At 34.3% G+C, this 24,092-nt stretch overlaps 2 protein-coding genes across 2 annotated transcripts; one reads left to right on the top strand and one right to left on the bottom strand.

Moving 5' to 3' along the window:
* Positions 1-3,991: 3,991 nt before the first annotated feature.
* On the top strand, positions 3,992-9,798 carry LOC101262222 (protein disulfide-isomerase). The gene is made up of 11 exons (XM_004241984.5): positions 3,992-4,288; positions 5,147-5,177; positions 5,283-5,570; positions 5,769-5,957; positions 6,040-6,165; positions 7,008-7,139; positions 7,213-7,332; positions 7,607-7,724; positions 8,380-8,492; positions 9,122-9,316; positions 9,504-9,798. The coding sequence occupies exons 1-10, from the start codon at positions 4,107-4,109 to the stop codon at positions 9,308-9,310; spliced, it is 1,488 nt and encodes a 495-aa protein (XP_004242032.1). The 5' UTR covers positions 3,992-4,106; the 3' UTR covers positions 9,311-9,316; positions 9,504-9,798.
* Positions 9,799-10,315: 517 nt separating this feature from the next.
* Positions 10,316-23,243, bottom strand: LOC101250899 (nitrate regulatory gene2 protein). The gene is made up of 5 exons (XM_010324625.4): positions 22,922-23,243; positions 20,884-22,781; positions 19,812-20,026; positions 17,232-17,455; positions 10,316-11,591 (listed from the first exon to the last, which is right to left on the bottom strand). Exons 2-5 carry the CDS (start codon positions 22,652-22,654, stop codon positions 10,796-10,798), a joined length of 3,006 nt encoding a protein of 1,001 aa, XP_010322927.1. The 5' UTR covers positions 22,655-22,781; positions 22,922-23,243; the 3' UTR covers positions 10,316-10,795.
* Positions 23,244-24,092: the final 849 nt, after the last annotated feature.

The raw sequence follows: 24,092 nt of genomic DNA, 5'->3' as shown, positions 1-24,092 counted from the left end.
GGGCTTAATAAAAGTAGCTTTAAAAAAGTACTTTTGAAAGTGCTGAAACTTATTTTTAAAATAAGCAGTTATGCGTTTGGATAAAAGTGATGAAGTTGATATGTCAAACGTGAAAAGGAAAAAATGGAAGAAAGAGATGTTAGGCTTATATGGGTAATTTGGAGATTGTATAAAAATATTAAGGGCAAAAAGATAAAAATATGGTTAACTTAAAACAACTTATAAGCTAAAAAAAAGAAAAAGCACCCCTACCCCAGCTTTTAATTTTTAGCTTAAAATAAGTTTTTTTTAAACTTAAAATAAGTTATTTTAAGTATTGTCAAACAGTTAAATAAAGCAAAAATCAACTTTTAAGCTAAGCCGAAACAGACTCTAAGTGACCATGTTTGCCCCGTTCTCTAACTGCACACTTTTTTATTTGTTTGGCTCTTGGATCACGAGAAGAAGTTCTGCGGAAATGACCTTACTACCCATCGTCAACTACAATACCTAAATTTCCAATGTTTGTAAACACTAGAACAATTACTACATATTTAACCTTATTTACTCTAGTAACAAATATTTACTACCACATACTAAATTGAATATTTAGCACTTAGTAGAAATATCAAAAAAGATATTTCCCTTTTGATGTCTTCTATTCGTTTACTAGAGTTATATTTGACGAATAATTTCATATTAAATTAATCGAACATTATCTCATCAAAAAAGATTTTAAAAAATAAAGGTGCTTTGAACAAAAAAATATAAAAATTGTATTTGTTTCTCATTTAGTGTTTGCGTTGAATTTACTTAATTTAAATTTATATTATAGGAGTATTTTCATATCTAGTATTTGAAATTAAAAGATTTGAGAAATCTCATTTACTATACCACACTTTTTAATATTAAATTCTTATTCTTTATCACATCCATAGAAACGAATTATATGTGTAGCTTTAATTTCTTGAGAAAATGATATGCAACATGCATTATTCAAGAATTTATCCATATTCTAGGAATATAATAAAGTTTTAAAATAATTTTTGTTGTGCAAATTAATGATTTGTGATTTTAAAGATATCTTAAGTCTTAACCATAATTAAGCAATCATGAATAATTGAAAGACTCGAAGACAAATTATTTCAAACCTGAAATAGATTCTCTGAATTATTTAACTGAAGAGAATAAAAAACAAAGAATGGGATGAATTAACATAAAAGCCAACACCTAGATTACGAATCCAAAGTGGAAAAGAAAAATGTGCAAGTGTTTGTAATGAATTTTGAAGTGACAGAAAATAAATTGTAATCATAAATAAAATACAAAAAAACATAATTTTATTGATCAAGATAGATTGCGGGTACAATTCTGTCTTGATTCTTCTCTCTTAGGATTTATCTATAATTCGAGGATCGTGGAGTATTTCTCGAACTAGGATAATTTAGATTTGACTTCTCTAGAGGAATAATCCATCAATTTGCGGAGTATTCGATATCTTGATCTCTTTATGGAATTTTCGAGATACCTTTTAAGAGAATTTAGCATCCTTTACATTGGCATAGTTGAACACAATTTGTAGAGTCCCAACTTGAATTAAACGCATCTTATAGAGTCCCACAAAATTTCAATGTCTACAAACAATTCTGTTGATCCCTTGATTCTACTTTCCTACGATTTATCCATGATTCGAGGATTCGAGGGTCATTGGCGTATTTCTCGAATTAGGATGATTTAAATTTGACCTCTCTATATGAATAATCCATCAATTTGCGGAGTATTCAAGATGTTGATTTTAATGGAATTTTTGGGATTATATAGGCATAAACTAGGGTTTAATGTTGAGTAGCCTTCAAGAATCCTAATATGAATTGAACACAACTGGGAAACTCGATTTGAATGCATCTTCCACAAAATTTCAATGTCTACAAATGTCTCCTGCTTCAAGACTTGTCGAGACTTGATGAAACTCAAGATGAGACTGATTTGGTCTCACTGGGTGTGCAAAATTTGTTTGCAACAAATTTTAAAGTGACAGAAAATAAATTACAATCACAAATAAATATATGAAGAAAGATGTCTTTTAGGAGAATTTAGTACCCTTTATATAGACATAAATTAGGATTTAGGGTTGAGTAGCCTCCAAAATTCCTAGTTTGAGTTGAACACAATTTATAAAGTTACTACGTGCATCCTAGTTCCCATAAAATTTTAATATCTATTGTAGGATTCTACCTTTTTTAAAAATTTATATAATTACACATATTAATATTCTAATTTTTTAATAGATATTTATATAATCGGATTTGTTCAATACTTTCTCCGTCCTATTTCTTTGTAAAATATTTTCTAATTCTATAACCTTATTTACTTCTCTTTCTTGATAATTCAAGAAATCACATTTTTCTTTCTATTATTATCAATTTATTAACTTTAAGTTAATGTTTTGGAATTTATATTTTTAAAATCCAATCAATTAATAGAATAAAAATAATATGCTTGTACTAAAATTGACAAAAAGAGCAGCCTGCCTGCCATTCTCACAACGTTTACAAAGCGGCACGTAACGCTGAAGAGGTGTCCATGTCTCATTTGGCTCATGTATTTTAACCACAAATCATTTTCTTCCACGTGTTACATATGACACAACAAATACATACCTACCGAAAATGTAACACTTTTTGCATTGTAAAATTCAACCAAGTTTATCTTTGATGCTAAGTTTTTCATAGATCATTTTAACATTTTGAATTATTAATTATTGTAACTTATAGTATTCTTTTACGTAGTTTATAAATATATAAATTTCATTTTAAAAATTTTATACATAAATGTCAAGTTAAAGTTAAACTGTTTGACTCTTGAAATACGAAAATGCCACATAAAATAGGACAAAGGGAGTACTTATTTTTGTCATCAGCGTCCGATATTCACTTCGAGTCCGATTAAATCGCATCATAAAGTCCTACATTGAGGAAAAAACAAATATAATAAAGGCAATTTCATACCTAAGAAAGCTCGAAGCCGAGACTCTTGGATAAGTCACTCCACCACAATCCTAGTTAGTAAGCGAGTGTGCATTTGCTTGATTTATTTTATACTCTCGAACAGTCACGGATCTACTTTAGAGTAATGGATTCATTTAAACTCTTTTGGTAAAAATTATATTATTTATATATCGATAAATAATTTTTTAATATATATAATAAAGATCAAATTCTCTTTAACTATTTCATATATTTATTTTTTAAAAATTTTAAATTATTTTATTAAAATTTTTGACTCTACTGTTGCTTCGTAGAGTATTTTCAGTCACGAGGGGAGTAAATGACCATGTTTGTCCCGTTCTCTAACTGCACACTATTTTTTTTGGGGGCTCTTCGATCACGAGAAGACGTTCTGGGAAATGACCTTACTACCCATCGTCAACTACAATAATTTCCAATTTTTGTAAACACTAGAACAATATGTTTTATCTCATAGATTCTACCAACAAATATTTACTATACAAAAATTTGTAATACATGTTAAATTGAGTATCTAAAATTTTATAGAAAATTTGAAAATTTATTTTCCTTTTTTGTGTTCTATATTTTTTAATATTATTATATTTGATAAATAATTCTATAAAATACGAAAATTAAGTAAATATTACGATATTATAAAAAATAAACAAAATAAAGATGCTTTAGAAGAAGAAAAGCATAAAGATTATGCTTGTTTCTCGTTTAGAGATTAGGTTTTTATGTTGAATTTTTTATTTAATTTAAATTTATGCCAGGTAAAATTCATTCAAAAAAAGCATTCATAATAAAAAAAAAATTCAGATGAAAATCTTAAATTAAAAATAGAAAAATCTCATTCAATATTTCACATTCTTTGACATAAATTTATTATTCTTATCAAACCAATAACTATTCAAAAATCACAAAAGAAAAGTCATTATACTCAAAATATTTTTTTTTGGAAATTGAAATAAAAATAAACAAGGGCTATTTAGATATTTCCATGGTAAAGCTCCGCACACCATCTGCAAATGCTGCTATATATATTCCTCTTGAGATCCACAATGAAAATTGAAACTGAAGATATTTTTCAGTGAGCTGAGAGAGAAAAGAGTGATAAAAATGGCGATTAGGGTTTGGATTTCGTTATTTCTATGTGTATTCGCATTGTTAGGATCGGAATCTTACGCTTCTGAGAACGAAGACACTCAATCGAAGGAGTTCGTTGTGACTTTAGATCACTCCAATTTCTCTGATTTTGTAGGTCGACACAAATTCATCGTCGTCGAGTTCTACGCCCCTTGGTAATTTAATCAATTTCACTTCAATTTGTTGGTAAACATTGCTTTGATTGATTATTTTTTAAATACTGTGTGTAGTGTTTTTTTGAATCTGTAGCTCATATCTTCAGTTTTTCCTTTCCATTAAAGGATGATCTTGTCTTGTTATATAGTAATTTATTTTGGAAAATATGATGGGTTAGTAAATGAAAGCTTAAACAACAGATGCTACGGAGATTACATAAGTTGGATCTTTTACTATTTTAGATCTAGGTTAGTTAATTCATGAAAGGATATGGTTCTCATTGGAAATTTTCTGCTGGGAAAATATTTTATATTTTAATTTGATAAAAGTTGGAGATATAAGGTTAATCATACGAGGAGTAGGATAACTATTTGGGGATATCCTTGAGTAGCTGATGGCCAATAGACTCTCCGGGCAATAGTAGACTCACTAACTGAGGTAGACACACAAAAAAAGGATCGTTTAATAATAATGTCCGAGTCTTGAATGAAGTAAAATGTAAAGTAAGAGTTGGGATATTCGTAAAGAACAGTGAGTTATGGGGATGAGGTCTTTTACCATGGTCCCTTGGATTTACGAAATTCAAGGTAACCATATACTGGAAATAATTTCCTCCAGAAATGATGAAATTGTGAATGATGTTTAATTTGACTTAATAATAGAGTTGATTCTCTGACTAGACGGTCAAACCTAGAAGCTTTAGTGCATTTTGATAATTGAATCAATAAAGTTATTAGCAATTATGTTTCTTATATCTGATGAATGTCTCTATTTAAGTTATAGGAAAATCTGATGCCTCAAATTAGAAGCAAATTACCTTTTCTTTCCAAGTTTTTTAATTACTTTGACATTTACAGGTGTGGTCACTGCAAGAAGCTTGTTCCAGAAGTAAGAACCACTAACACATCCTTTGAGTATCTTAAAAGAGTAATAGTCTTTTGGAGCATAAGGAAACACAATATATTTAAACACTTTGCTTTGATTGATTTGCAGTATGAGAAAGCAGCGGAAATTTTAAGCCAGAATGATCCACCAGTTGTTCTTGCCAAAGTTGATGCCAATGAGGAGCAAAACAAGGCTCTTGCCAGTGAGTTCGACATAAAAGGTTTTCCCACACTTAAGATCTTGAGGTATGGAGGTAGCGTTGTTCAAGATTACAAAGGACCACGTGAGGCGGATGGTATTGTTTCTTACGTGAAGAAACAAAGTGGCCCTGCTTCAGCTGAAATTAAATCATCCAAGGATGCAGAAGATTTTATAGATGTCAATAAGATCATTATTGTAAGTTCCCCCTCCTTCCTATTTCCCTCTCATTATATATGTATACACATTCATAAAAGCATATGCTCATACCAGGGTAACCTGATGCACGAACAACCACTCTCTTTCACACTGATTTGCGTATGTTTTTCACGTGTTGTTTTTCCTTGAGGGATCTGCAGAACTAGAGTTGATGAGTATGGCTTTAAATTCTTATAGGTTGGGGTCTTTCCCGAGTTCTCCGGCGAGAAATTTGAGAATTTTACAGCTGTGGCTGAGAGATTACGTGCTGATTATGATTTTGGTCATACTTTGGATGCTAAACTCCTTCCTCGTGGGGATTCATCAGTTTCTGGCCCTGTGGTTAGGTTATTCAAGCCTTTTGATGAACTTTTTGTAGATTTTCAGGTATAGGGTTGGTGTAAAATTCTTCTACATTTTCTGATGTACTAGACAAAGTTCCAACAATTGATCACATGTGTACTTGTAGGTGTTCGATGTGGATGCTTTGGCAAAGTTAGTCGAAGAAGCAACTATTCCTACTGTGACTGTATTTAACAAGGACCCAAACAACCATCCATTTGTTGTTAAATTCTTCAACAGTCCAAATGCCAAGGTGCGGCATTTACTTAGTCTACCGGATTTATGTTGCCTGTTGATATATGATAGTCGTCTTGCTGTCTAAACCTGCATCTGTTTTCCTATTATTTGGGTTGATAGATCTCTTTTATTTTCATCATATATATATAAGTTGCGATATAAAATTATACACTATACATATGAATCACATGATGCATGATATTAGTTCTCTTATTCTTGGTGTCTCTTGTTTTCTATCTTGAGGATCATTTGTTTGATGATATATTAGAAGAGTAAATGTGGATCAAGATTTGATATTTTAAGGTTTTTTTGGGCCGGTTCTTTTAAGTTATTTTCTTCACTTCTAATTTATGGTCTTTCTCTGCACTTGTTCTTAGATGCTCTTTCGTTTCTGCAATCAGCATGAACTCTTCATGTATAATGATAAAGCGCCACAACCTAATAGATGTGTAAAGACTAGTGCAATAATTATCTTTTTTTTCCCAAAAGTATCTTTTTTTCTCCGGGACGTCCAGAAAAGATTGTGGTTTTCAGTGTTTTTTATCAAATAAATTTGATTCTCATTGCTGCTGCTTGTTTAATATCCTACTAGCTTGTACTTTCTAGAGCTGGAGTTCAGAATTGGTGTACTTTTTTGATATTGCATATCTTCTGCCGGTTCTGCTATCATCTTTCTATGATTGCTGTACTTGGATATGCACTTCATGCATCCAAATATCATCTCTTTATTGAAGTGCAACTGCAACCTTAATTATCTCTTCATGCTGGACTACTTAGAGCTGGAGACCTTAACCCCCAACCCCAGTTGCCCAATTACATTTGGGAGTAGTTTCTTATCAGAAAGTATGGAACTGGCAGGCCATGTTGTTCGTGAACTTCAACATATTTGATAGTTTCAAATCCAAGTATCATGAAGTTGCTGAGCAGTACAAAGGCAATGATATTAGTTTCTTAATTGGTGATGTTGAGGCCAGTCAAGGTGCCTTCCAGGTTAGGTTTCTTATTATTGGTGTTCACATTATTTCTTGGTTATTGGTGTTAACATGATATCTTCGTTGAGCAGTACTTTGGACTCAAAGAGGATCAGACACCTCTAATCATCATACAGACAAATGAAGGAGAGAAATATCTCAAAACAAATGTTGAGCCTGATCACATTGCATCATGGGTTAAGGAGTTCAAGGTGATGATTCTCCCTGCCTTCACCTTTTTCCTTTTACCCGTTTCTCTTGGATTTATTGTTTCTCCCAGGTTTTCTCCTCCACTATCTACATAAATTCATCTTCTATCCCTTTTCTTGTACATTCTAAATAGACTGTGGAGTTCTCTTCTTACATCCAAATTTCTACTTATTAAATAGCAAATTGAATGTAAGGAGAAATCCTCAAGAAACATTATTTCTATGGGCAACTTGTTTCTTGTATTGTGTCTAAAGTAATTACTTGATCAAACTTCAGGATGGCAAGGTGAAACCTTACAAAAAATCAGAACCTATCCCAGAGGTCAACAACGAACCTGTTAAAGTTGTGGTTGCTGACAATTTCCAGGATATGGTTTTCAACTCTGGGAAGAATGGTATTTCCTACCTAATGTTCAATTCTTACTTACATTTTGTTCAGTTGTATCTTAGGTAGTTCTTATAGGTTTCACTGTCTTAATTCTCATTCATTTTTGTGAAGTATAAGTATTTGAAAATCAAATGGAATATTTCACCATCTCGCATGGCTTTTCAGCATGTCATTCATATATTTGTAAAGCATACTAGACTGACTTACAACAGTTGTTATTTGGAGATAAGTTGTTCCAACTTCTTCTCATTGAGCTGTTCAAAAATGTTGATAAGTAATGCATTCTTGTTAATAAGTAACAGAATCAAATATATGCTATAAGTTCAACATCTGCGGAAATAAGTTGTTCCAACTTCTTCTCATTGAGCTGTTCAAAAATGTTGATAAGTAATGCATTCTTGTTAATAAGTAACAGAATCAAATATGTGCTGTAAGTTCAACATCTGCGGAATAGGACACAGTATTAACATTTAGGTGCAGTATGACATAAAATAATGAGTCAATTATGTGGCATTGTTCAATTTCTTCCTCACTTCATCTTCCTTAGGCGCATTATCATTTTGTTCATCTTGCTCGTCTTCCTGAACATGTACATGTTCTTTTGTTAGAATTTTCATTGGATATGCAGCAATGGTAATTCATGTGGTTGTTGTTTCTTATAGTACTCATCGAGTTCTATGCCCCTTGGTGTGGACACTGTAAGCAGTTGGCCCCAATCCTTGATGAAGTGGCTGTCTCATTTGAAAGTGATGCAGATGTTATGATTGCCAAAATTGTGAGCTTCCCACTCGACTCTTCATTATCTCATAATTCTGGAATATATTGGCGAATTTGTCTGTTGCTTGTAAAGTGAAAATGGAGGAAATACATGTTGGGCCACCATGTTCTTTTTGGTTTCAAGAATAGAAGAATGTAATCTAGGAATTAAAAGTGGGTTCCGTAACTTTTTCCATTAATAGTGTGCGATTGTGGTTCAGTATGTAAAACTGGATTAGACTTGGGCCCAGATAACGAGAATGAGTAAACATGTAGTCTGGGCAAAGTACATATAATGTTCAGTTTGACACTATCACAAGTTAATTTTTTAAAAAAATCTATCGTAATAACTAGGGCCAAGTGCTTACTAGCATAGTGAAGTGCTGGATAGGATTGTAGGTAAAAGGATCAAGCCTGTGGCATCGAGTATCTGCTTGGGAGTGTAGACTTGGAGTGTACATGCTGCATGAATTGATACCTAGCGAAGTTCTCATGCTATCCATGCCTTTTTATTTTTTTGAAAATGTCCTGCTATTAGTGTGTATATGTTGGCTCCTTTTGTTGTGTCATTCTACTGCAATCTCCTCTAAATATTTGTAATTTCAGTATTGGAAATTTCTAATGATCTCTTCTTTTGTTGTTATGTAGGATGCTACTGCTAATGATTATTCACAGGGAACTTTTGAGGTCAAAGGTTATCCTACTCTTTATTTCAAGTCAGCAAGTGGAAAGCTTTTGCAGCATCAAGGTGGGAGGACCAAGGAAGACATTATTGACTTTATCCAGAAGAATCGGGATAAAGCTGCAGAGCAAAGTCCGGGAAAAGATGAGCTATAATTAAAGGTAACTAACTAACTGTAGTTGTAGGTCTGAACATTATTACCACTTGTTAAATAAACATTGCATTTGGAGTTCGAATAACTTTGGTCTAGTGTTTTCTGCAGTTTTGGTTAGAGGGGTAATTGATATTTGGAATCAGTTTCGACTGGTTTTTGTTTGCTTTCTAAATTTTCTCGGCCAAATGTGACAGGAAGAAAATGTCTAATGCAGTTGGCGTTGGCTGCCTTACTGATTTACAAGCTCCAGGCAAGTGAGAAGAAAGAAACAAGAGCACAACATCTCCAGCTTTGCACCTCCGCCATAACCCGAATATAACCCTTCTTACCCTAGTCTGTAATCAAATATTTTCTCATGAGCAGGATTTTCCGAGGATTTAGATATCGTAGCAACTCTCAATGGTTTGATTAGTTGCACCTTTGTATGTTGAATGGTTTTCTAAAGAAACTTTTCACTTTTTAAGTTATTTACGACGTGACTTACTTGGATGGATGCCTATTGTTTTTAAGCCGACTTTTATCCATTGTTTGTCTAAGATAATTGTTTATGGAAGTATTTGGAACACAGGTCCAAGTAGAAAGTATTGCACGAATACTGAAACTGAACACTTGTCAGCCATCTGCATTGTATCCATCGTATTGAGTCTTCTTTTGTAGCATCTAGTATGCTTTGTTTTAGATGATGAATCTCCCATAATAATAGGCATTATGAACACACACTCATACCTTGTCCTTATCTTTTTCACAAATAGGTCATAACGAATTGCACATAACTGCTTTGTTCTATACATGAATGTTAATGCACCACCTACAAGTAGTTTCTATTTTCTTGGGCAATAAAATAAACGGGTACTAAAAAGTCTGGATTGAGTAAGGACATACAATCACATCTTCTGTGATGGTATTAGATTTTTCAACCATTTATTGGACAAAATTTTAGTTGTTCATTTGTAAGAAATGGACTTTACTTATCCCAAATAGGGACTCTTAACTTAACAGGAAGGAGAATCTGGAACTTATTTTCTGCACCATTGCCAAAATTTTCATCCATCCATCCTACCATATGAGACAATTTCAGCCTTCGCCAACCATGATAAACCATAAATCCAACATAAACTGCTAGCTAACAATATGATCATCCACCAGTACGACCCAATCAACAAATAAATGAATAACTATACAACAACCTACCTATTAACGTCGAAGGGTGAAACTGAAACTATATAATCAACTGTTATGCTAAAAGTTACCCTCTGAAAAGCAGCACTTCTCCTAGCCACCTCGTCATCAAACATCAATCCCGAACATGCATTGATCCACATTTGTTTCTGTCGAAAATCTCTACCAAGTGTAGATTCAAAATATGAAATCCCCATCTCTTGGTAATATACATATGACACAGCGACTGCGATCCATTTGATGTGGTGCAACTCTTCAACCATCTTTTTTCAAATAGAAAAACAAGGTTAGGATTCAATATGAGGAACTATGAACTGTCTCTAACACTCTGTAACCTAACTTGTTCATGCGCTCTCAGAGCTTCTGAAGTGAAATTCTCCAAAGCCTTGAAAATTGGAAGTAAGCCACCTTGTAAACTACTAGAAGCTGCATCATGCACCAATTTAATGGCGTCTTTGTGCTTTGTTCTCTCCTCAACTAATTTCTTTTTGAACGAATCCAAGTCCACCTTTAGATCATCCAATGGTGAAATCCCTTTCTCAGATGGAACAATTATGTGACTTCTGTTAGACATCGCGTCTTGCTCATGTCTCGATCCCCCTCTCCTTTGCTGAAGCATGGTTAACCGTTTCTTGTAGTCTTTTGAGAGGTATTCTGCTTTGATCCGCTGTCTCTGCTCCTCATCTTGTCGTTCCCAAAGCTGCCTCAAATTTGAAGCAAAATCATTCATTGCAATTGCTACCCGATTTTCAGAGATTGCCTCCACTGCCTGACTCCAATCGTTGCAAATTACAAAAACTGGAGGTGCTCCAAGGCGACCAGGAGAGAAAGGGACAGGTCCATCTGGTGTTTCTTCAGGCTCATACGTAAGGCATCGGAGAAGCCATCCGTTTAAGGATTCGACATAGGACTTCTGACTGCAAATCCAATCATTGAAGTGGCTACACCACGACAAAAGTTGCACCTCAAGTTCAAGAGTAGCTCTCAAGCTCGAATCTCTTTGGAATCCAGTATTTGCTCTGAGAGCCCTTGTTTTACTCTCCATCACTGCTTGAAACTGCTTCTGATGACAGTTGAGCATTGACCTCCACATTCTCACCAGCCTGCTTATTTGCATACAGAAGATTTATCATATTGGGTTCCAATTGGGAGAATAATGCAACTGGGTTATTTCATGCTGCTTCACAAAAATACATGAGGGTAAAAGTTCCACTTCAATTCTTATATATAACGAAGAAATGCCAAGGTCATGTGGCATTACAATGCATGAGAAGGAGAAGCTCATATTACTTCTTGAAGGAAGAAAACACAAAATAATGCATTACAATACTGAGTTTATAAAACATTGCAGTGCATAACAAAGTAAACATTGACATTACATCTTGAACAGAGAAATACAAAATAACTTATGAATAAGAGTGTAAGTTCATGATGCATTACAGCGCATGACAAAGCAGAAGTCCATACTACTACTTGAATGCAGTTATGCAGAAATACAAATAAAATACTATTCCCTCTATTTTAATTTGTTTGTCCTACTTTCATTTATTTTTAGTCTATCTATTTCAAAAAGAATATCTCTTTCCTAATTTGGCAACTCTTTAATTTCAAAATCCCACATGACATGTTTAAGATCAAAAGATCAAAGGGCATTTTGGTACATTAAACATATTTTACTTTAAGACCACAAAATTCAAGTCATTTTATTTTCTTAAACTACATTTCCAGTCAAACTAAGACAAACAAATTGAAACAAAGTAACAGAAAAAGCTGCTTAAGAAGACGAAAAGAGAAGCAAAAGAAACAAAAACAACACAGGGGAAATAAGAATTCACTTAGCAATCACTGATAATAGATTGCAATAGCAAGTCAATATCACACAAGAGGGACTTGGACATATGACAAAGAGATGCCTGCAGCAAAAGAAATCCTTCAATACTTGATTTTCTTTTCTAGCTACTTTTTTAAATGGAAAATATAAAACAGTTCCCAACCTTCAGATAAAACCCTTGTCAAGCTTGACAGCAAACAATTGGTATATTTATAAGTTCATGTGAATTTTTTTGATAAGGTAAAAATAAGTTCACATGAAAAAGGTTGACCAGATGATGAGTGAACAGAAAAAAAATGTACATATAACATTTAACCATTTAAAAGAGTTAATAGTTTCTCAACCAGATGATGAGTGAACAGAAAAAAAATGTACATATAACATTTAACCATTTAAAAGAGTTAATAGTTTCTCAACAGCTGAATCAAAATTACACCAACCAAATAAGAGCAGAAATGAATTATGCACACATCTATATACTTCAAGCTACCTGCACCTAAAATACAATTTCACCCGAGAAAATGACGCCGTCAAGTCATTCGCCAGAATTCAATATTAGTGCAGAATAAAATTATCCAGAGGACATTAAACACTCTCCAACTACAATAATCCCCAAAATATTGTCTCAATCAACCTTCTCACTGAAAAGAAAAGTCTAAAACCATGACTGCAGATTCAAAAGCTAAATTCAATCCAACCACTAAGCTTTTTTAACCGCTTATAAAGTTAAAAATGTAAACTGGTCAAGATACGACCACTAAACAGTTGGTGAGCATTCAATTAGTGCGGGAATGTATGATCATTTTACACACAGTAAGATATTAACGTAGGGACTTTCCCACCCTCCTCCTATGACCATGTCAAAATCCCTCTTCTCTCCCCATCTTGCCAAATAAAAAGTGATAGATAATAGAAGGATGAAGAACCTTGACTCACGTTATAGCAAATGAGTTAACACCATATCAAGTGTAAGGAAAAGACGAGAAAATAATTGCCGATAAATTATGCATAAATAGAAATGGTAAGTAAGGAACACTGGAGACAAATGCAATCATTTCAATGGCAAGTTAAATAAATTTTACTAACTAAAAGGTCATGCAGGTAATAGTAACGATGGTTTTGAACAAATACACGGGGGTTATGGTACTAGGAATGACAAAGGAAAATACACCTTCGAATCACTTTGGCTCATGATTTTAGTGCCAGCAAACCCACGTTTTATTAACAGAATCCTCACTTAATAAGTTATAAGAGTGGAGGTTATTATAGTCAACATCATACCTAGTATAATCCCACAAGTGGAGTCTGGGGATGGTTTTGAACAAATACACGGGGGTTATGGTTATGGTACTAGGAATGACAAAGGAAAATACACCTTTGAATCGCTTTGGCTTATGATTTTAGTGGCAGCAAACCCACATTTTATTTTATTTTGGTAAGGTTGTATTCTTCAGCATTAAGATTTAAGGGCATGCTGGCCACCACCAAAAAGTGTCAATTACAAACTTCCTATCAAATCTACAATCTGATCTGAATCTACTATACACAACTGTTTACACCAAAAAAGTAGATATACTATACAATTTTATATACATGATGGTAATAACCTCCACCATCTCTTCTGGCTCTTGGTACCTCCTCTCCTTACCCAGCTCTTCAACACGTTTGATGTACGTTCTGGCATTGCCCAATTCAGATTTGAGATGCTAAGGAACAAATTCCAGATTTGAGCAGTGTAATTACAGTGCAAAAAGAGGTGGCTGTTGGTTTCACTTGTCAAATTGCATAAAAAACACCTAGGGACCAGCTGTCTACCATTCTTCTGAAGTACTTCTTGTGTTAAACAAGCTCTCTTTATGTAGTTGGGGAGGGTGGTGTAAGCAAAGCTTACCCTACTCCAGGAGAAGCTATGACCACCCAACCTAACAATGTCTTAGATGTAAAGCACAAGAATAGCAAGAAAAGGAGGTGGTTAGCAAACAACCTCAAATTAATTGGCTGGTAATTAAGAGAGCTAACAAGTTAGCATTTCAAGAAAAACTACGAGAGAGTGGAGTTTGACACTTAAACAGGGATATCAAACATCCTGGGGACGGAAATGTCAGGTTGCATTAAAAAAGTAGCAACTCAAGTGCTAGAGGTGTCTAAAAGTCTAGGATCTCAAGTCTTTAACTCTCAACCATAATAATCCAGTAGTGGAAAAAGGAGGTACAAAGAAGTTATAGAACTAAACGAGGAGTGTTATAGGAAGTTGCTAAAGCAGAAGATAGAGAAGCCTTTGAAGAAAACAACATAGCCACATGGAAACTAAGAGCCCGTTTGGATTATCTTAAAAGTCAGTCAAACCTACTTTTAAGTCGGTTTTTGACTTCGTGAAGTGTTTGACAAATATAAAAAATAACTTAAAATAAGTTACGAAGGGTTTGTCAAGGTAAAAAATAATTTAAAATAAGTCAAAAAATGACTTAATAAGTCAGAAACCAAAAGTAGGTCTCCCCCTACTTTTATTTTTGACTTAAAAATCATTTCAGATTGACTTTTTATTTTTGACTTAAAGCTACTTTTTTAAGCCAATCCAAACGCGCTCTAAGAAGGCTACTAGTGTATTTGAGAAGAAGCTCTTGTTAGCTTATACCAGTGTATAGAGACGCAAGAAGAGAGAAAGATATGTGTAAACTAGCAGGACTAGGAGAAGAAGGGTAAGATGATAAACTAGATGAAGTGCATTACAGATTCTCAACAAGTGGTTACAAGAGATGACAAAGTCAAGCAAAGACGGATTATGTTGATCAATTGTTCAACTAACATTTTGGACCTCCATGAGTATGTGCACAATAGAAACTTTATCTGCACACATAGAATTGTCCAATGGAAGTAAGAATGCCGTGAAAGTTTCTTAAAGAGGTTGGAGTAGAATGGTTCACCATGCTATTCAATGTTATACTCACAAAGGATAGGATGCCCAAAAGGGGGGAAAGAGTACCCTAATTCCAATTTATAATAACAAAAGAGATATTCAATGTTGCCTGAACTATTGTGGCATTAAATCTCATGAGCCGTATGGTGTAACAATGAGAAAGAGTGATAAAGCAAAGACGTACGAATATGACAAAAGTGACTGAGAAATAATTTGGATTTATAGCTGTTAAATCTACATGAATGCTATAAACCTCGCAAAGCAGATTGATGGAAATTTATGACGAATGAAAGAAATTTGTATATATGGTGTATGATAAAGTAGTAAGAGGGAAAGAAACGCATATTAAATATATATACACACACTATAAAGAGCATGTATGAAGAGTCATCACTAGCATGAAAACTTTGAGCTCCTACTTGTTTGCCCTAGTTATGGATGAGCGAACCAACACAATACCAGATGAGATATACCACAAATGAGGCACCATGGTATATGTTTTTGGCTGACGATATTGTGTTGATTGACGAAACAAGAGCTGATGTCAACCAAAAGCTTGAACTAAGAAGAATCATTTAAACAAGTAAGGGTTTTAGGATAAGTATAAGTAAGAAGGGATATATGCACAAAATGGTTTCGCCAAGATGAGAAGAATGAAGTTAGGTGAGACTAGACGGCATACAATGCCAAACTACAAACTTCTTAAATAGTTAAGACTTGCCGTTTCAACAGAATGGAATGATAGATGAATATGTTATTCATAGAACTAAAGCTGGATGTTGAAATAGAGAACTGTTACTAGAGTGTTACGGTAATAGAAGGAAGTCTACTAAACTGAACAATAAGTTCTACAGAATAGTTGCAATACCGACAAGTAATATGGTAGTTATGTTGGGATGCCAAAAGTCAATCATATTCGCAAGATGAGTGTTGCAGAGATGTGAATGCTAAGATGGATGTGCAACCATACAAGATTAGATAAGATAAAAAACAATCACATTTGTTATATGTGCAAGTAGCAGACATTGAGGATATAATGAGGTAAAAATCACTTGAGCTGGTTTGGTCAATGTCTACCATTGAGCCACAACTACACATGCTGTCATGCTCCGATCAATATACACTATGGTGAGTTAATGTGTTAAAAGGAGACGTGATAGACCTAAAACCACATAAAATGAAGTTGTCAAAAAGATCTACAATTTCTTTGGATCAATGCAAACTTGGCTAAAGACGGGCAGGATGGGGAAAAAAGATTCATACAGGTAATATCTAATTATCTATCAGAGAGAATAGGTTTTCTTTTGGTTAGTATGTTGATTTCAGAACTATTGGTTTCCCAGGAGTATCTTGACCTTATTATAGATTTATATGCGATATATATAACATTATTATTAATACTACTATTAATCTTGATGTGACTTTTTTGATAAAAGTACTATTGTTGATGTGACTTATTATCACTTTTGCTTTTATTTGGCAATTATGATGACACAAGTTGAGGATAAATAGAGAAACATGGTCATTGAGGCTTAATATAGCCAACACCAGCTTATTTGGGACTGAGGCATATTTATGGTTGAATAAATTTTATATTGAAGGGCAAACAACAGTCACTGGCATAATAACATCAAAAAGTACAAAACCTTGCAAAAAATAGTTCTCTACGAATGATCAAATAATCTATACATATAGGAACCTGGAGGGTGACCCAAAAAGAAGTAGGGAATAAGAGGCTACTCGACATGTATTTCAATGGCAAGTTCATTTCAATGAATGAGTTTTAACTTATATACACCCACAAAGTAAGGAATACTTTACACTAACAAGTTACCCAAAAAATTAGATAGGTTATCCGTTACACCAGGTAAAGGTGGCATGATAGCGCAAAGCTTCTATGGATGTTAAAAGAGAAGTGCTAGTAAAGGAAGATTAGAATCCAACTCCATGAGGTAAGAATGAAGTAAATACAAGAAAAGATAATGCAGACCATACCCATGAATTAATTCTCCAATTTGGGGTTGCAATTCTTCATCTCTTAATTTGTGAATTCTGCTTGAAATTGCATCAATTGCTTTTATACAGACATTAAGTTTTGTCAGCAATTTTCTGATACATGCCTGGGTAGCATCTATCTTGCTAGACTCGGCCCCTTGCTCGTCCAAACTCCTCAGCCTTTTGCACTGCTTCTCATATATCATCCGCAGTTTTTCTTCATCCTACATCAAACTAATTACCTCAATGAACACAAACTCCCAAACAGTTGAATATAACTATGATAAGAATTCAACTTTTAGAAAGTAGATACAAAAATTAGCAATGGATAAATTCTGTAAAGATGTCAACTAAAAGCACTTAGAGATCAATCAAGTCTACAATATCCTCTAGAGAGAGAGAGAAAGAGAAGTTTGAAACAGATCCTTGAAGCAGTAATCATATGTAAAGATCAAAGATCAAGTCTATAACTAGGGGTGTCAAATGGGCGGATTGGGCTGAAATTGAAAATATAATTGAGATAGAAGTCAGGTTGAGTCTTGATCCGCCCAAGTTTACTTTGGGCTCAAATGGGCTTAAAACGGGTTGGGTCTTGTCCCGTCCAATTTGACCCAATTAATCTCAATAATTTAACATATTGATATTTAACTTTTATAATCACAATTTGAATTTTAGCTCAAAATTATTTTTTTTAAAAAGTAACAAATCGATAGATAAACCCTAAAAGATGCTAAATAGGTAATAATTTATACCTTAAATATAGAAACATATCTTAATAAAAAGTTTTGAAACGGGTTGAAATTGGAGATTGAATTGGGCTCAATTGAGGATTCTCTTCAAACGGGTTATGCTTTAATGGGTTGAGATTGAACCCAATTCAAATTATCTTGAACCCAACCCTTAAAATATTGGGCGATTGGGCGGGTTATCTATGTTTGGGTTCACTTTTGACAACCCTATCTATAACCCAAAATCATGTAATGACCCCATTAATTTAAAAGGGGGTACTATTTATAGAAAAGCTGAACACTCCCCCCGAAAATGAAAAGAAGATGTCCATTCATCTACAATTTAAAATGTAAGTATTCAAAAGCTATCTTGGCAGTATAGAAGAGACTTTTAAGTAACTTCCCTTTTGACCCTTTCACAAAAGGGTCTTGGCCTTTATCCCTCTGTTCTAATTCTGTTTATCACTAACCACCTTTGACCCACGGGCCATTAGATTCACCATGAAGACAATAACACCCATTGAAAGTAATAAAAAAATCAAGATTCATTATACATATGAAGTCAGCAAAACATTTAACCCGGAAATAGTGTTTATGCTATTATAACAACAATAACTAGGCCTCAATCCCAAACAAGTTGGGTTGGCTTTAAGCTATTATAAATTGAATGCAAATTAAAAGAAGAGAAACATTGAAATTCAGAAATGCTAGGTAAATCTTCACTCAGTTAAGAAATAAGTAGTGCTAATTAGTTGATAAGATCTTCCAAAGACTACTGGTTGATGGGACCATGAAGTCCTAAAATGATTATTGTTTGAAGGTTATCTCACTCTCTTGATTTTTACATGTAAAGATCCAATCCAACTATAGTTACCTACACTTGAAAGCTTTTGCCTTTTAATAGAAGGCAGTGTTTTATATTATCATATACTTAGTCACTTAGATAAGAGGTTTCAGTGTCCAAAATATATATCATGGGTTTAAAAGTGCTACAAATTCCATAATTCAGTGAGCCACGCAGAAAGAACTCAAGATTTCTTTATTCATCTGTGACTAAAGCACTTTGAGATCTTCACATAACTATGGAATATAATAAAGTTTTTTGTGAGTGAATAATAAAGTTGTTTATGGTGAAGATATTGGGTATAATAAAGTTATACATAGCCATAATTTATGCCCTCAATCTTTCACATTATCTCTAACAAGGGCACCAGTTCATAAATTCACGAAAGCTTTTTAATAAAAACAAGAAAATTCTTCAATCCTTGCTTTCAAACTGGAAGCAGATGCCTAGACCATGCCAACCTTTTACCCAAGAAACAAGATAGAGTAATTAACTATCCAAACATCTGAAATGACTAAATTCTGATGATCATATCCAGTTCATTTTCAGATGTTCTTCTTACCCAAAGTTATGAGAACAAGTTCCTCTTACATGTATAGAAGCACAGGCTTAACCTAGGAACTACCTCATTGAGCTCTTTCAGTTGGCCAAGGACACTATTAGCTGATTCGAAATCTGCAGATCTTTGATGATGAAAATCATTGAAGGACCTGCCCCCAAGAAAATTCTTAAGGCTAACGCCCAATGAATAACAATACTAGTTAAGCCTTCAACCAACCATAGCAAAAGCTGAAGAAGATATCAGTTAACTACCTTTATTATCCATTAGGGATAACTATCAATTCACATGACACACGAGAGATTCCATGTTTTTCCTCTTCTAAAGATTTTGACACAAAAATTATATATACTAGTAACTTTTTTTACAATAAAACAAATAGACAAATAAAACTTTCAATAAAAGAAAAAAGAATTGAAACAAAGATCTTAGTAGTTGCCTCCCATTACCTTAACTTCCTTATATAGTTTCTTCTCCCATTCGTATAGCTCGTCAAATGTAGATGACAAGTTACATGGCATCACATCATTGTCTTGTCCAACGTCTTCAAAATAGGATTTAGCTAATTTTCTTGTTTTCGCAGCCAGCCTTATTGACTGCACCGTTGCTGTATCGGAAACCGACATGGATGGAACAATCATGTATAGAATCCTAGATAGGAGCTCTGAGCACAAAAATAGATAGAACAACAAAAATCAGACACGAAAAAGAATGCCACCGTGTTTCTTCAAGAAGTTTATCAAGAAAGTCAAGATGACTGGCAAATCCCAAATAAAGGTACACAAGTGATGATTGATCACAGAAGATTCTTGAACTGGGTGCACTAATGGTGTTAGCTACACTCATGGGAACCATTTCCATTAACAGCCTATCACCATTTATGTTGTTCAAATCATAATGGAATAAACTAATAACAGCTAAGGAATCACATACATACATCCATTGGAAATGCATAAGTTTTTAACATTGACTGGGGACAAAAGCAACAATGACAGATACAACCTGATGCAAAATTGAATGTAAGCCCTCTAGTATCAATTTTTTTGCCTTTTTTCCAACAACAATAACATGAAGTCAGCAAACAGAGCTTCATACATTAAAAGTTATATTTTAAAATTTCGAACCACATTTTGACCAATTACATATTTACATTGGCAATTTAATATTTTTCCCATCTCGTTAATTATGATCAATACAGTCTGCTCTCTACAAACTAGTTGTGCAAATATACTGAGCAATAACAATATAAAACGACACGAATGCCGCAACTATTTGCCATGAATGAGCTGTCATCATTTCATGAATAAGGTTCTCAAGTTAGTCAAGACTTGAACAGATTTTTACGAATTCATGGCAAGGAAGGAAGTCTAACTGACCAGTACCAAATCTACACTCAGCAGAGCATAAGAAGATAACTTACGGACATAGCGAAGGATTTAAAAGTAAATGCACAAAGTAAAACTTAAAAGAACCCCAGCATCAACTGAATCAAGAGATTAAGGGACATTGGCAGAACCATACCTTTAACAAAGGTAGGCTGGTAAGGCAGCTTACCAACCTCAAGCATCAGAGCAACTTCCCTTCCATAACTGGAAGCAATCTCAAATTCATCTCGAATTTCAGCCACAACCTCATGTAGATCCCTGGTACCATGAGCATGTGATGTGGTCAAGCTACTTGACCTGGGTGATTCAATCTCGTTCTTTGACATTTCATCCACTTCAAAAGTCACCCCTTTCTTCTTCATATGCACATCACCCGAGCTTCCTGACACGAGAGTTTCAAAATTGCTCTTTTCCTCTGTAATATCAATTGAACCTGTGCCTCCACTACTATGTGATGGTTCTACACTCGAAATGTGAGAACTTGAATCGTACATTGTTGATATCGGCTTTGCCCTGCCACCACTACCCTCAGATTTTACTCCCCTCGAACTTGAAGAGCCATCCAAATTATGTAATGACGAGTCTGGTTTTGAACTGCCCATACTGCTGGGTCCTGCTACACCCCTTAAATCAATGCCATGAGGCATTGATGACATGGATTTTCTACCACTGTCACTACTTCTGGACGAATTTGTCTCCCCGCGCTTAGTCTTTGTCTCATCACTCAGCTTCTTTCCTTTATGATACTCCTTGTACATTTCAGTCTCAGTTTCTTCTTCCAAATCAGGAATGCCCTCCCTCTCCCTCACTTCAGTAGAATTAGGACTACTACTAACTGATGCAGAACTGTTCTGTTTATGCGGGTAGTAGGCCGAATAACCACTCTCTACACCCTCAAACGGATTAAAATAGTCCCAAGCAGAGACATTTGCGGACGGAGGTGGCGGTGGTTCCTTTGGTGGACTTGGTTTCTTACCTTGATTACTTTGACTTCCCATTTCACCAATTGAAGGAGCCATTGGGTACCCAAAATACCCACCATTGTCATTTGGGTAGCTCCAATACGAATTGGAATACCCAGTAGGCACTGGATCTGCCTCGTGAAAGACTGTCTTCATCACTGGCGAAGATTTCTTCATGTAGTAAGCATACGTATTTGGATTTCCACCAAACGGCTGCCCTCCCCAAGGAACCTGATACTGTGGGTTCATTCCATAAAATGGATCCCAATATCCTTGTGGTGGAGCCTCATGATTCATCATCATCCCATATGGCAATCCCCCAGGCCCCCAACCTGGCTGTGAATACGGAGAAATTGATGATTCCCCACTTTCAACCATATTACGACCCTCATAATCTTCATATACATTCCCATGATTCCTTCCAGACTGCTCATAGTCTTGTTGTAAATTCCTGTGACCCCCTCGATTCTCATTATGTCCATGTACATTTCTATGACCCTTTTGTGGCAAATTTTGATGCTCGTCGTCCGATGAATCCGACGACAAATGCAAGTGACCATGGTCATGTACAGGTTCATCTTCATCATGAAAACGTGAAATGGAGCTATCTGAAGACGAAATCGATATCGAAGATCCAGAAGATTTATGCTTATGATGTGTATTTCCACTAGCATTACTTCTATTACTACCAATTTTCCTTTCATCAGGCAAAATTAAGGAAGGAGAAGAAGGGGTCGAAAAAGACGAAGAAGAAGACCCAACAATGAGCTCTTCATCAACAAACTTCCGAAGAGCATCACCAACATCCTTAAGTGAGTGAAAATAGGAAACATGAGCAGCCGCGAGGGCATAACGGTAATTAGCAGCAGCCTTGATCAGTTCCTTCCTCTCTCTACACCGAATCACAAGTTCTGTATCAACTGCTTTAGACTCATTACACCCCATCTCCACAACAACAACAACAACCAAAAAAAAAAAAAAAAACCCAAACAGTCGTCAACCCATACAGCAGCTACTTTAATCACCTCTACTTTCCGTACAACTTTTCCACCGCCTCCGGTCATCTCTTTACCTGTTTGCAGAATTGCATTGTGAAAAAAGCAAAACCCCAAATCCCAAATGTTGATTACAATGACTTTAAATTCGGCAAGTACTACTAGTAAAAGTAAAAAGTAGTATGAGAAAGAAAGGGGAAAAAAATAAAAATCTGACCTTTGAAATAGAAAAGGTTGAATCTTGACCGCCCATACGAAATGGGTGTTACAGAAAACGAAGTGGGGGCAACAAAAATCAATAAATCTATGGAAGTTTGTAGAGAAACGTTTGTTTTTACAAATGGGGGTTCAGAGAATTGAAAAATTCAAGAAGCAGTAAATAAAAATTTGAAAGAAGAACAATTATATGTATTGAGATTTGTGATGTTTTTGGAGATTTGTGATTGTTGTCAGAAGTTTCAGTAAAGAAAGAAACAGAGGAAGAAGAAGAAGAAAGAATATAGTAATTTTTTATTTCAAATATATTTCAATTTTTGTCTACTATACTATAGTTTTTTTTTTGTTTATTTATTCGGTGATTATTTGGATTTGTGTGAAAATAAAAGGGGGTTTATGGAAAGGGGCCCGAGGAAGGGTTTTTAAGGTGAAAAATAAAAAGAGTGTCAGAATTTTTGCAGAAGAAAGCTCGTGGATAGTGAACAATGACATTATTAACATTTGTTGGGTGACAAACATTGTGTTTTTTTTTAAAAAAAAAAAAAAGGTTTTTGCCTTTTTACTTTTTTTTTCTTTTTCTTTTTTAGTTTAAAATTTTGACATGATGAAAAAAGAGTAAGGATGTTTGGACATATATAAGAAGGAGGGTGAAAATTAGAAAGGGGAAAAAAATAAGGGTATGTTTAATTTGAATGACATAAATTAGAGTTGTTTCAAGAAAATATGTGAGTAATTTTAGAGTGACAAATTGTAAAAATAGTATTTTGGAAATTTTTCTATTCTAGATTTTTTGGGTTGTAATTGAAATTTTGAAAAATAGTTAACAATTACCAACATCAATGGATTATTTGGTGTTTGGTTGCCGGGGGCGGATCAAACGTAAGAGTCCATTAGGTGTTCAAGTATTCATTAATTTTATTTCGAAATATATATCAAGAGAGAGAATTAAAAGGTATTTGTATAAAATTATTATAGAGGTGAACAAATGATTTAATTGGTCCATTAACTCTTGGATGAGTGTGACTCTTTTAGTGTTGTTGAATCCAAGTTCACATCTCATTGTTAACATATCATTTTATATTTTTGTCTCTGTCACTTTCAGATCATTCAGAACCTTAAAATCTTACGCTCACCACTGTTGGTAGGATGCACAATATGTTTTGTATAAAAAT

The sequence above is a fragment of the Solanum lycopersicum genome, chromosome 6 (genome assembly GCF_036512215.1).
Source record: "Solanum lycopersicum chromosome 6, SLM_r2.1".
Lineage (NCBI taxonomy): Eukaryota > Viridiplantae > Streptophyta > Magnoliopsida > Solanales > Solanaceae > Solanum > Solanum lycopersicum.
This window is presented reverse-complemented; position numbering and strand designations above follow the sequence as displayed.

What these genes read in the sequence shown, in the direction of transcription:
- LOC101262222 (XM_004241984.5), top strand. Translation starts at nt 4,107, where the DNA reads ATGGCGATTAGGGTTTGGATTTCGTTATTTCTATGTGTATTCGCATTG. An exon ending in GTCGAGTTCTACGCCCCTTG is followed by an intron (nt 4,289 to 5,146) that starts GTAATTTAATCA and finishes TGACATTTACAG; the next exon opens with GTGTGGTCACTGCAAGAAGC. An exon ending in GCAAGAAGCTTGTTCCAGAA is followed by an intron (nt 5,178 to 5,282) that starts GTAAGAACCACT and finishes ATTGATTTGCAG; the next exon opens with TATGAGAAAGCAGCGGAAAT.
- LOC101250899 (XM_010324625.4), bottom strand. Translation starts at nt 22,654, where the DNA reads ATGGGGTGTAATGAGTCTAAAGCAGTTGATACAGAACTTGTGATTCGG. An exon ending in AACTATATAAGGAAGTTAAG is followed by an intron (nt 17,456 to 19,811) that starts GTAATGGGAGGC and finishes AGTTTGATGTAG; the next exon opens with GATGAAGAAAAACTGCGGAT. An exon ending in ATTGGAGAATTAATTCATGG is followed by an intron (nt 11,592 to 17,231) that starts GTATGGTCTGCA and finishes GCAAATAAGCAG; the next exon opens with GCTGGTGAGAATGTGGAGGT.